Here is a 12,769-nt window from a genome sequence, read left to right on the forward strand (position 1 = left end):
AGGTTCTTTCTAGGACCAAGTTTCCTTCCTTTACTGCATGCATAGCATGGAGGGCCCTACTGACACTGTGCAGCAGCTGAGCTTTGGCTGTAAGAAGCTGTGCTGTGTGCTGTGGGATGGGGAGCAGTGTCCCCGTGCCTCCACCCACTGGCTGTCAGTGACCTCCCCCAGGCTGTGACAGTCATGGACATCTCTAGTCATTGTAGTGGGGGGGGGGGGGGTTTGCACAAAATCATCTCAATTGAGGATCACTGCTCTTATGTTTAACAACATTCCTGTAAAAAGGTGTGGCCAGTTATGAATAATAACAATCTTCCAGATGAGACCAGAAAGGCAAAAAGAAGGACACTCCCAGTGGCTCTGTTTTGGATGCTTGTGCCCCAAGACAACATTACCTGTCACAAAGAAACAAGTGAAGGATCAAGAGCATCACTAGACTTCACTCGCATGGAGCCTCCATGGGCAGAGTTTTTCTTGTCTGGTTCATTTCTATACTCCCAGGGCCTAAGGATGTACATAGTAGATGCACAGTAAATCTCTCTCAACTGGATCAGGGTCAAGGGTTCTGGGGGGAGATGGAGGGTAAGGAAATCACTCAACAACTCCTAGGAGGAAAATTTGAAGTCTAAAAGAGCCATCTTAAGATGCCCACACCACCCAGGCAAGGATGGTCCAGATGGAGGCCAGGTGGTTCTGGTGCTCCTCTGCAGGCCGTTTGGAACTCAGAGGACTCCAAAGGGTGAGTCCCACTGCTGGGCTGGAACCACTGCAGGGCAGAAGTCATGGCAGAAGCAAGGGTCTGGATGTGCCTTCCTTAGAAATGGGAGCCACTAACAGGCCCGAGGAGAAGGGAAGCTTGGTGCTGCTGGGTGGAAATATATATTGGTATGAATTCAACTCAACTATGTTAACAGGGGCTTCCTGTGTACAGCGCCTCCTACGGTGAGATGTGAAGGGAAATCAGACAATTCCTGTCCCCACAGCCTTCAATTAAATTAGGAAGAAGGGTCTATTGAAAAAATAAACACGTCTCACCTTTAAGAATTTTGGGTGAGAGAAATATAAGGTGAGAGCAGTATTCATATTCATAGGAAACAGTACAGCCGAGAGAGGAGGCAGATTTCAAAAGGCAGAAGGCAGGGATTAGGTGAGGCCCAGGAGACAGCCTGCAGGTGCAGGGGGAGGGGGCCCTAGGGACCCCTAGCTCACGGCCAAGCCCTTGTCACGCGCCATCAAATGCCTTGAAGAGGGTCACACACCCCGTCTCCGCAGCACCGGCTGCAGGTGTGAGTGAGTGGAGGCCGCGCTGCGCTCGTGTGTTGGGGCCGTGTGCCTTCGGGGACGCCGAGTCCAGCTCCGGGGCACTGATAGGCACGGTTCCCTCCGCAGCCGGCACCCCCAAACTGATAGGCACGCTTCCCACGCAGCAGGCACCCCCAAACTGCCCTCTGCTCACAGTTCAAAGGCCCTAGAGACCCGACTGTCCCCCCACAGTGGGCGAAGCTGGTTCCCGCCCGCGGAGGCCTCTTACCAACAGGCCGGCGTTTTTTACTGCCAGGGGAAGCCCCAGGAGCCCAGCGCCGACGCTGCACTTCAGCAGGTGGATCAGAGTCTGCGCCGGGGTGTGGAGGGAAGAGGAGATAAGGCATCCTGTCAGGGCAAGGCGAGGGCAGCGCGAGGGCAGCCGGCCAGCCTGTGAGCGTGCGCGCCGCCGCAGTGCCTGCCGGGAGGAGGCCGAGACCCGGATCAGGACTAGTGCGCGTGCGTGTTGCTCAGTCATCACCGAACGCACGCACCCCAGGCTCCAAAGAAAATGGGGATAAAGACTGCTACAATCCTGGAGAATGCCCTAGTGCCAGTCGGTTCATTAATTCATCAAATCACCAACCCCCCTACACACACACCTGGGATCGAACTCTGGACTTTGCTCTTGCGAAGCAGGCATAGCGCCATTGAGGTAAATCCCCGGCCCCATCTAATCATTTCTTTCATGATTTATTCACTCAAATGTTATTTATTGAGCCCTCCTACACGCCTAGCAATCAGATAGACAATGAAAAGATTAGTAAGAAGGGCTGCAATTTACAGAATATTTATTGGCACTAGGTCAGTTTTAACTCACCCGTGTGTTGTTATATAATATATCCATGCTATGCATTGGATACAGATATAAGTTACTGCTTTAATAATTGCTATTTTACTACGTGCCCAGCAGGGTGCTAGGCACCCAGATTCTAAGTGCTCTTCACAGAGGTGCTGATGCAGATTGCGGAGGGGGTGGGGGCAGGATCATGAGAAAGGAGTCAGAAAAGGAACTGAACTGAAAAGTGAGTGCAAAAGCATTGAATTCCGAGGCAGAAGCCCCACTCGGAGTTCTGGTTTTGCCACTAACCTGCTCTGTTACTGACTGGGGAGCCCATCAGCTGCCTACCCCCCGGGCCTCGTCATTTGGGGAGGTGAAGCGGACCTCGAGGAGCCCCTAGAGATCTGCTTTCCTCTCAGGCCAAGGCACTGAAACCTTAGAAAAATTCCTAGAAATGGCATAATTGATAAAAAGATACATTTATTTTTATTTAATTATACTGAAGAACAAAATTAGGGAATAACAATAAGAAATTCAAAAGTTAAAAGCAAAGCACAATAATGAATAATAATGTGTAATGAATAGAAATCTCTCTCTTCTGTCTCTCAGCCTCCCAATTTCCTTCCCCACAGGTAGCTGCTGCTTTTGGTTACCTATGTACATGTATGTGTAACGTGTGTGCACTTTCCAAGATAGGACATGCCAAATAAGTAGCTGTATGCTTTATACAAATGATATTTTAGGATTTGACATAAAACACTGTCATTCAGAGAGGTACTAATTTGATTCTTCCACAAAAGCAGGCATTTCCCAGTATGCTTATCAACACTGAGTATTGTCACAGTGTCATCACAGCTCATGGGTACTACCCAATCTGATCACTATATAACAGTCTTGCTGGCAGTAAAGTCCTAGAGAAAAAGTTCCATTTGGGGGACAGAAAAAGTAGGACATGGAATTACAAGGTGACTTTATGTCCTTATGTTTCCTGGAGGAGGGGGAAAGGGGGGAGAGAGAGAGAGAGAGAGAGAGAGAGAGAGAGAGAGAGAGAGAGAGAGAGAGAGAGAGAGAAAGACAGAGAGTCTAAAATGGAAGAAAGAAAAAAGAGCCTTCAGCCTAAGATGGGAAATTGCTCCTGGAATCCAGCAGCCCATGTTAGGGGTGGCTGTTCTATCTGGGTTCTAGGGGACATGAGGGTACCCTGCAGAGCCACAAGATCAACCTTCTTGGGTCCTGAAGAGCAGGTGGCACTGAAAGAGAGGATCTACTCAGGACAATGAGCTGGCTTCACCAGCAAGAAACCACTTGCCACAGGGGTCCTGGGCCGGCTGTCCAAGTCCAGCGGGCTGCTGTGGGCCTGTCCAAGCAGGGATGTCTTCGACATGGCGGTGGGTGGCAGAAGCTCGAGGCTGTGCTCTATGACAGCCTGGGACCAGCTGAGGGTGGGTTCTTCTCCAGACCGACCATGCTGCAAATCCAGGATTCTTGAGGGTGCCTGGCCCTGGCTGAGCCCTGGAGCATTCGAGTTGGGGAAGAGGGGGCAGGACGAGCTGGTGCCCGGAGGGTCTTAGGACAGTCTCTTCTCCGATGGTCCACAGCCCCTCGGGGGCTCAGGTCCTGTCCAGGACTCGTGGGCTCTCAGATTTTCCCAGTTGAGCCCTTGCTGCTGGGAGGGAGAAGGAAGCATTTGCCTGGAGGCGCTGGTGCTGGGCTGCAGGCCCAGACTCCATGCTGAGCTGGCTCTGTGAGGAGGAAACCTGAGTGACCTCACAATGGAGGTTGCCTGGCTGACAAGCTGCTCAGAACCCCAGGAAGCCAGGGTGGCCCCAAAGGAGTCCTCCAGCACCAGCTTCTCTGTGTGGGGTGAAGAATGGCTCGTGATGTCTAACCCAGATGCCACCTGTGCAGAACTTCTGCCTAGGAGGAGTGTATGGAAGGAGTTCGAGTCAACTATGTGGAAGGGAGTTCGAGTTAATTTTTAAAAATCATTTGTTCAGCCAGGAGTGGTGGCACATGCCTGTAATCCCAGCACTTGGGAGGCAGAGGCAGGAGGATCACTGTGAGTTAGAGGCCAGCCTGGGCTCCAAAGCGAGACCTTGCCTCAAAAAAAAGAAAATCATTTGTTCCAAAAATATTTATTGGGCACATAATATATGCTAGGAATTGTTCTCTGTGCTAGAAATATGTTAATGTAGAAAATCTACAATTTCTTCACATCAATTTTATAGTCTGGTGGAGTCTAGGGAGGACAGGTGACAAAGAATTTGTCAAGAGTAGGTTAACCTGGGCCTGAGACATGTACTTGTAGTCCCAGCTACTCAGGAGGCTGAGACAGGAGGGCTGTGTGAGCCCAGAAGTTTGACACCAACCTGGGCAACATAAGGAGATGCTGTGGGAAAAAAAGTCAGAGAAGAGAAAGAGAATATGTCAGTTGGTAATAAGTACCAGAGAGAAATGGGGCATGCTGGCTAGGGGGAGGGGTTAAAGTTTAAACTGGGTAGTGTTGAAGTTTGGATCTTATCTGTCCCCCGAAAGCTCATGTTTTAAGGCTTGGTCTCCAGCTCATGGTGCTACTGGGGGGTGATGGCCCCTTTAGGAGCCTGGAGCCTGATGGGAAGAAGTGAGGTCCCTGGAGTGGATATTGGCCTGAGCCCCCTTCCTCTCTACTTCCTGCTGTCCTGTGAGCAGTGAGTGGCTTTGGCTTTGCTCTACACTGTGCTCCCTGCTTTGATGTTTGCCTCACCACAGGCCAGAGATGACAGGGCCAAGCAACCATGGACGGAAACCTCTGAAACTGTGAGTCAAAAAACCTGTCTTCCTTTTCAGTTGACCGTCTCTGGTATTTTGTTACAATGACCGAAGCCTGACTAACACAGGTAGCAAGAGGGCCTCCCTGAGAAAGTGGCATCTGGGGAGAGGTTTGAGTAAGATAAGTGAGCAAGCCACACGTGTGCCTGGGTCAGAAACTTCAAATAAATGGTAAGTGCCGGGGTCCTGAGGCGGGAGAGGATGTAGGGTGTTTCAGGAGCAGTAACAACATGTGGCTGGCTTGGAGTGCACAAAAGTAGAGTGAGCATGTGTCTGGTTCACCCAGGAAATTCTGGGTTAGTGCCGGTGGCCCTGGTGCCTCCTTTCACTACTGGAAGTCCCCTTGTTTGGATGATAAATTACAAGGTCACACCAGAAACACAGTTAGAGATGCAGTGGAAGAGGGAAGGTGTGGAGCGGGTTGGGTAGGCCACTGGGATAATGCTTTGGTTTCACTTTCCGGCCATGGAGGAATTTGAGCACAGGGTAACGGCTCTCTCTGGCCATTTTATTGGGATCAGGTTGAAAGGGGCAAAGGCAAAGCAAGGCCAGTTAGGAGACCACTGCCACAGTCCCAGGGGCTCTTGCAGGGCTCTGGGAGACAGACAGCAGGATGACATTGACAGGTAAGGAGGGATCAAAGTCTGGGCTTTTAAAAGGGAAGCTGAGAGGTGGGGTGGAAAAGAAAAAGAGGCGCCAGAGAACACCCCCAATCTATGGACGCTGTCACCCGAGCACTGTCTGGGGCCGCCTTTCTGCCAGCGTGGTGGACGTGGATGCTGGTTTACCTGGGATCTGGACAGGGTCCTGAGGAGGGTTAGAGAGTGTTGTATTCAGAAAGCGGATTGATTGAGGAATAATTTACATCCAGGAAAAGAGTAGAGTTCAGTGAGCTCCGGAGATGCATGTCTCGGAACTTACATCACAGTCTGCGGAATCCTTTCAGGAGGTTCCCTCCATCCTCTGCATCCCCACAGCACTCAGCTCCTCGTAGCCACTATTGCCTCCCATCCCACCAGCCTGGCCTTTTCCAGAATGCTGTATGAATGCACTCAGGCAATATACGAGCTCTCAGTCAGCAGCTGTCCCTCAGCACAGTGCGGCTGAGATTCACCCATGTTGTTGAGACCAACAGCAGATTTATCCCTTATTAGAGCTGTGTAATGTCACATTGTCCGGGGCTGATCAGACCCTCGAATACCTGTAGGAAGGATGACAGGGAATAAAAGAAAGAGACAGAGACAATATTCAAGGTACAAGGGGGACCAGGATAAGCCTGACTCTAGTGGACAGACTCTACAAACTCCACGGTGGACCTGCTTTTGTTATTCAGCAAGAAGTGCAGGGGAAGGGGTAGTGTACTTTTCTAGGAAGAGCAGCTGCAGTAGATGGGGGGAGCAAGATGGGGAACAAGGTTAGCATCTCAAAGGGAACAAGCTGAGGTCCCTCCCTGCACCAGGATGCCTGCATTTTGTGTGCCCTCAGCAGATGCTGCCCTGCCTCAGGAGCACTGATTATGGCTTTCCCACATAGCCAGGAAATCTGCAGCCTTTTGTATACTTCTCTATTCCTGAGCACAGCAAGTCAACACCGGCCTGGGACTGCAGGGCCTGTAGTCTGGGCCCCACCAGTCTATGCATTATCATGGCTGGTCCCCAGCATCCCATAGCTGGGATGCACCGCAGTGTGCTTATTCATTCACTTCATGCACATCTGGATTATTTGTAGTGTTGAGTGACAGTGAATACACTTCCTATAAACATTCCTGTATGGCACTTCGTGTGGCCGAAAGCTTTTATTTACCTGGCAAAGATTTAGGAGTGCTATTGATTGATTGTATGGTTTAAGAGTAGGTTTACTTGGTCATACTGTAAATGTATTTTTATGTTTTTGCGGTACTGGGGATCAAACTCAGGACCTTGCACCTGCAAGGCAGGCACGGTGCCACTGAGCTAAATCCCCGGCCCCTGTAAGTGTATTTTAAAATTTATATCAAACTGCAAATTGTTTTCAGCAGCAGCATTCCCATCAGCAATTATTAAGAGTTCCATTTGTTTCCATGTGTAGTCATTTTTTTGTGCCTTATTCGGTTTGATAAAACCCTTCCTATTTGATGTTTGGGACATTTCATTTTCAATGTTTTATATAGACAGTACTTCGCTGAGTCGCCTTAGAAATATGCCTCTGGCACTCATCTGATGCATCTTTGCCTTAGGATGTAGTATTAGGATTGTTAGATCAAATTATCTTTTTTTTTTGGTACCGGGGATCGAACTCGGTCCTTGCGCTTGCGCAGCAGACGGCGGAACCACTGAGCTAAATCCCCGGCCCACATCAAATAATCTTAATGTCAACTTTGACTCATATTTCCCTCCAGAAAACTTATGTCCAATGTACTCTTACCCCAAAATGGGGATCAATTTCCCCGTAGTCTGCCAATGATAATTGTTATTAATCTTTAAAATGTTTAGCCACGTGATAAGTAAAATGCTTCACTGTTGCTGTAATTTTGAATTATTTGGTTACTTCTGAAGGTGAACATCTTACATGATTTGTGCACTTTTTCCTCTTGTGTACTGCCCGTTTGTGTTTTTGCCATTTTTCTATTTTTTTTTTTCCTGGTACTGAGGATCGAACTCAAGACCTTGCGCTTGTAAGGCAGGTGGGGCACCACTGAGTTAAATCCGCGGCCCTTGACTTTTCTATTTTTTAAGTGTGGCAGCTATTAAGGGGTGCGTGTGTGTGTGTTTGTGTGTGTGCATTTAGGTGTTTACCCTTTTTTGGCTCCACATAGTCTGCAAATATTTATTTCCAGTTGAAAATAATCATTTACTTTTTTCAATGCTTCTTAAAAGTGCAAAACTTTAAATTCAAGGGGTGATAGGAGAGTGTGGTGAATGTTTAATTTTAAATATTTAGGCGCGAAGAGGAAGTAGATTGGCTCCCAGGGTGGGGTCGAGGGGTCAGGGCAGCGCCACTTCCGGGTCTCGCCTGCAGGGGCCGCACGAGGTCTCGCAGGGCGCCAGGCGGCATCGCCCAGGAGCAGAAGGAAATGAAGCTGCAGCGACCCAGTGAGCGGCCCGGAGAAGCTGAAGAAGCAGAACTAACAGCAAGGTACCCTCACCTGGCACAAAAGCCCGGAGGTTCCGATGTTTTAAGGAAACGATTGCTTCTGGGGAGTACAGCGTGGCCAAGGCAAAGGTGAAGGGCCAGGGGCTGCACGGGGCCTCGCCGCCCCTTGTCACCAGCAGGCTGGCGGCTGACAGCTGAGCCGCACGACCCGCTAGTTCCCTTTGCCCCGCCTTAATCTGCCGCTTCGACACTTTTCCTTTCATCGACAGCCTTGCGGGTAGCAGTGTGAGCTGCCGGCGTGGGGCACAGACGTGTGGAGGCCGAGGCGACTTGTGAGCAGCACGCGCCGTCTGTCCTCTGCCTGGACACAGCTGTGTGTCGCCGGACCCCAGCAAGCAACAAGCCAGTTCTATTGTTTCATTTCTGCTCTCCTTCCTTCATCTCAGGGATATCTTTGTATGTTTCTCCTGTGTCACATAACCTCTGTTGTATAGAGATTTTTCCTGTATTTTCCTCTAGGATTTTGTAAAGCAGAAGTTTAATCGCAAGTTAGAAGAAAGGCCACATAATCAAACAGGGAGAGATGGGAACTCTGGAGATGTGCATGCACTTGAATGGCTTTAAACCTGTCTCAGCATTAACCATAGCAGGTTACTTGGCCACTGTTTGCCCTTCCGGTGTAACTTCCGGGACTCAGTGCTTACCAGCTGTCCCCGAAGGCTGCATTCTTGCTCAGGTCTGTGTGTTAGGCCACTCCCCTTGCAATATGTGGATGAAGTATGCAGGTGCATCGACTGCTGGATTCACTTCTGTGCCATTTTTGTAAATACAGTAGTTTTGCCAACATTTCACAAGTACCTGCATTATTTTCACATATTAGGAAGTATATAATGTGTCACCCTGAAGCACAAAAGCTGCCACACAAAACTCTGTCATTGCAGCTTTTGTGTAATGACAGCAATTTGCAGTCTTGGGCCGTACAATGAAGCTTTTTGTTCCTCACATCCGTGACATTCACTGGCCTTGTGCACATGTGATACGTGGCTTAGGCACATCTTTGTCCTGTGCAGAACATTTCCTTTTGACTCTTGTGAAAGTTGCAGTTCATATGATTTCTATGAACCTTTAAATGTAGACACATTTTGCTTCCACACCACCCTTGGGCACATAGAATAAAAGGCTTCCATACTCTGCCTTCCACCCCCACCCTCCCCGCCCTGGCTTTTTCCTTTTCCTCTGCTCCTTTGACTCCCGGTCTTGGGCTGCTCGGTGGCTATGAAAGCCCCGGGGTCTGAACCCTTACTCTACACTTGTGTTTTGTGACACACTAACGGTGTTTTCCTTCTAATTTCCCAGTTGTTAATTGATCGCTCAATCCTGTATTATGAGTAATACTTGACAATTGTTTAAATAAAAGGAACTTTATAATGGAACAACTAGTTGAGAGGACTGGCCCAGGAGTCTCTGTGGGGATGAACTGAGTGCTGGTGGATGATCTGGAGGACTTTGATGAGCTAAGAGAACTGTGATGATTAGGGTGACTCTCATGACAGGGAAAACTGCCATTAAAGTATTTGGATGTTAGTGTCTGCGGGTGCCACTTTTATGAATGCCATTTGATTTTGCTTTTGGTTGATCTAATTAGCGAGAGCCGTAAGTCATTGCTGGCACACACCGAGAGCTCCTTTTCGGAGCTGGGAGGCTGTGGCACGACGGGGGGTCAGTAGCCAGCGATGGTACCCTTTGCTCTTCATCTCTGACTCACACAAGGCCTCCCCTCCCCTCCTCTCTTTGGGATGCAGGCATCTTGTCTGGGTCTTGGCCCCCTTTGTGTAGCTGCGCTCCTCTGCTCCCAGATCGTACTGGCTGGCGCCTGGGACCCAGCGTCTGCTCTCGCCCTGCCCACCCCCGGAGCAGGAAAGCAATGAAGTCAGTACTGTGCTCCTTTCTGATTCTAAGGGTCGATGATACATAAACGCAGTATTTGCAGTGAGAATACATTATTCCCCAATGTGTATACCTGCTGTTGATTTAAGAATTAAAATATCCCAAAGTCAGGTTTATCGTACCTAGTCTTTGGTTTTTACATAAACATTTGTAAGCTGTCACCACTAAATCCAAACCTCAGCCAAGACAGGCAGAGAGATGCATTGTTCCTGACCATGAGGGGACTCCTGGGGTTCGTGACAATGACAGGGAGCCTGCTTGGGTTTTAATTTGTAGACTGCAATGCTAATATTTAACCTACCTCAAACCTGTTAAGGATCTGTGAGATACTGAATAAGTGCCCAAAAATAAAGTACAGTGTTGTTGTCTTTTTTATAAAGGAAAATTTTCTCACTAAGCCAACCTGCCTTCTGTAGTCACAGTGCTTAAAATCTCAGGATTTTCCATTGCAAAAGCCCTGTCAGTAATTTCTCAGCTTCTGTTTTTGGTGCTTGGGTTAGAGGGGTTTAAAATTTTTCTATTTTTTGTTCTGCCTCAAAGCTCAGTTTATTGAAGACATTTTTACAAGCTGATTCAATGAATATTTTGATGAGATGAGCTTAATTGTCCACTTCGATTATTTCAAAGTTGTAGTTGGAGAAATGGCTAATGTTAATCATCATCCTGTTTACCATAAGTTAATATTAAAGTAAGGTGAAATTGGAGACAAATACTTGGTGAAAACTGGCTATCTGAAAGTCTGAAAGTCTGAAAGAAATTAGCGGTCTCATGTGCCGTGGCTTCACTTTTGGACAGTGCAGTTTTGAGAAGTGTTTCATTCTTGACGGCTACATCTAGCTAAAACAACCGCAGTTCCTGGCAAGTTGGAATAGGATTGTTCTGATGAATTCGAGGGAGCATTTGTGATCTACAAGTTGTCCAATAATCTTGTGCTGGTGACATAAAAAAATAAGTCTTAACCACTGACCAGGGCAAGCCCTCGAAGGCTTCTACTTGTTATTACATCTACAGTTAGAATTAGTTGTTCTTTTTACTTGATGTAACAAAAGTATACCTCCAAATATTTACCAATGCTTCTTACTAAATCAGACTTGTACTCTTACTTGATCCAAACAAAGGAGTGTTTCATCCAGGCTGCAATGCAGTTTTTCCTCACACTGTGCTCCAAAATTGGCATTTGGTGGAGGGACAGGTGACCCATGGGAAGAACATTTCAGGCTGGTTACCAGGGCGGTTTCCCTGGTGGCCTTCTGATGCTCCCCAGCATCCAAACACTTTTCATGTCCATTCTTCTCCGCCATTTTTCTCACTCCCCACGTCTGGCGTGCTCTTGAGGCCCACCACTGGCATTTACTAAATGGTGCTTGGGGCTAATGAATCACCCGTCCTTGACTCCCTTGCCAATGGGTCACAGTTTAGGATGCTGTAAGTTCTCAGAAGCATCATCCTGCCCTGGGTAATGACCAACATGAGTCACTGTCCCGGCTAACTCAGCATGCACGTCCAGTCTTCCCTGTGCCCCACCTGGGCTGGACATCGGCCGTCTCTGTCACCTAGGTGCGTTTCCCTGGGTGTAGAAATGGGTGGGAAAGCAGAGAGCAGTCACCACCCTAAAGGCTGGAGTGGTGTCTCCGATCACCTGGCCCGAGCTCAAGCCAGGGTCAGCCAGGAGAACAGACAGTGGAATGTCAGGGACAGGGTGCAAGAGGGCCTCTTCTCTAGTGGACAGAAGACTAGCTGCTTGAGTCTGTTCTCATTCATCAGTGTAGCCTCTTTAGCAAAAGTCACATTAACAGTGAACTTTTGCTGCAAAAAGCACATCTTCTGAATTGAGACCACAGACTTTTCTTATTCCTCACGATTTAGGGTTTTACCTGCACACTTTTGGTCCTGCGCACATTGAGCACATCCTGTACCATTTGGTTTCGCCCCCAGCCCCCTTCTGCACAATTCGTAGGGTTTGGTTCCACTTGACTAGAGCTGGTGATTGTCCAGGATGACTTCGTTGGGCCATCTGGAAGTTGACAAGCTGGTTGTTCTAGGCTGCAGGGCTCAGATGGGATGATTAGTTTTGACTCCACAGTAAGCTGGCCCAGGCCTTTTCACTTGGTGGTCTCAGAGATGCAAATCTCCATGCAGCCTTCACCGAACCCTTTCTTCCATATTTCTTGTTGTCTCATTTGGCCAAAGCAAGTTACAAGGTGACGGTCAGATTTAAGGGGCAGAGATATGGACTTCATCTCATCTCTTGGTTTAAGGAGCGATGTGGTCACATTGTCAAGAGGAATTCATGGGCAATTTTCCAATCTTTTCATTATGCTTGGCACACAGTAGGTAGTAATCCAGAATGATTGTTGCAAGGATTACAAGACAAAGTCTATTCAGATAATGTCTGTATCTACTACTTCGTGCCCTGAGCACATCTGCTTCTATAGAATCTTTGAGCTGAGCTACTGCTTTATCCAGTGGCTTGGAAACTTCATTGCCCTTAACTTTGACATGGTGGCTCCTTTCTGTCTAAGACTTGCAGCTCACATGGCTCCTCACGGCCCCATCCATCTCGATGCTGGAGTTTTGGACACCTTGCTGAATTGTGGGTTAGGTCTTTATATCGGTCAGGAAATGGGGAAACCCCCTGTCTGCGAAGCATGGCCTGCCCTTGCTCACTTCCTTCTGCCAATTGCTACCATTTGGAGCCCCCTGGTGGCTTCTCCTTGTACAGGCCACCCAAGGTATGAAACTTAGCTCATCAATTACCAAAGAACAGTAGAGAAGGATCCAGAACCTTCCATGGGAAAGTTCTCAGTGTAATGGAAAGCGAGAGATGGAAAGAAAAAGGAATAGACAACAACAACAAAA

The 12,769-nt window shown here is 48.4% G+C and overlaps 1 protein-coding gene across 1 annotated transcript in view; it reads right to left on the reverse strand.

The window, feature by feature from the left end:
• The window catches only part of LOC101708584 (proton-coupled amino acid transporter 3), a 33,998-nt gene extending 24,831 nt beyond the window's left edge, over nt 1-9,167 (reverse strand). The window contains 2 exon segments of the mRNA XM_087194659.1: nt 1,532-1,826; nt 3,352-9,167. Coding sequence (XP_087050785.1) covers nt 1,532-1,826; nt 3,352-3,467 — 411 coding nt within the window. The 5' untranslated portion in view covers nt 3,468-9,167.
• Nucleotides 9,168-12,769: the final 3,602 nt, after the last annotated feature.

This window comes from Heterocephalus glaber, unplaced genomic scaffold, assembly GCF_053883595.1.
Source record: "Heterocephalus glaber isolate CG9 unplaced genomic scaffold, H.glaber_assembly_v1.0 deba00001606, whole genome shotgun sequence".
NCBI classification, from domain to species: domain Eukaryota; kingdom Metazoa; phylum Chordata; class Mammalia; order Rodentia; family Bathyergidae; genus Heterocephalus; species Heterocephalus glaber.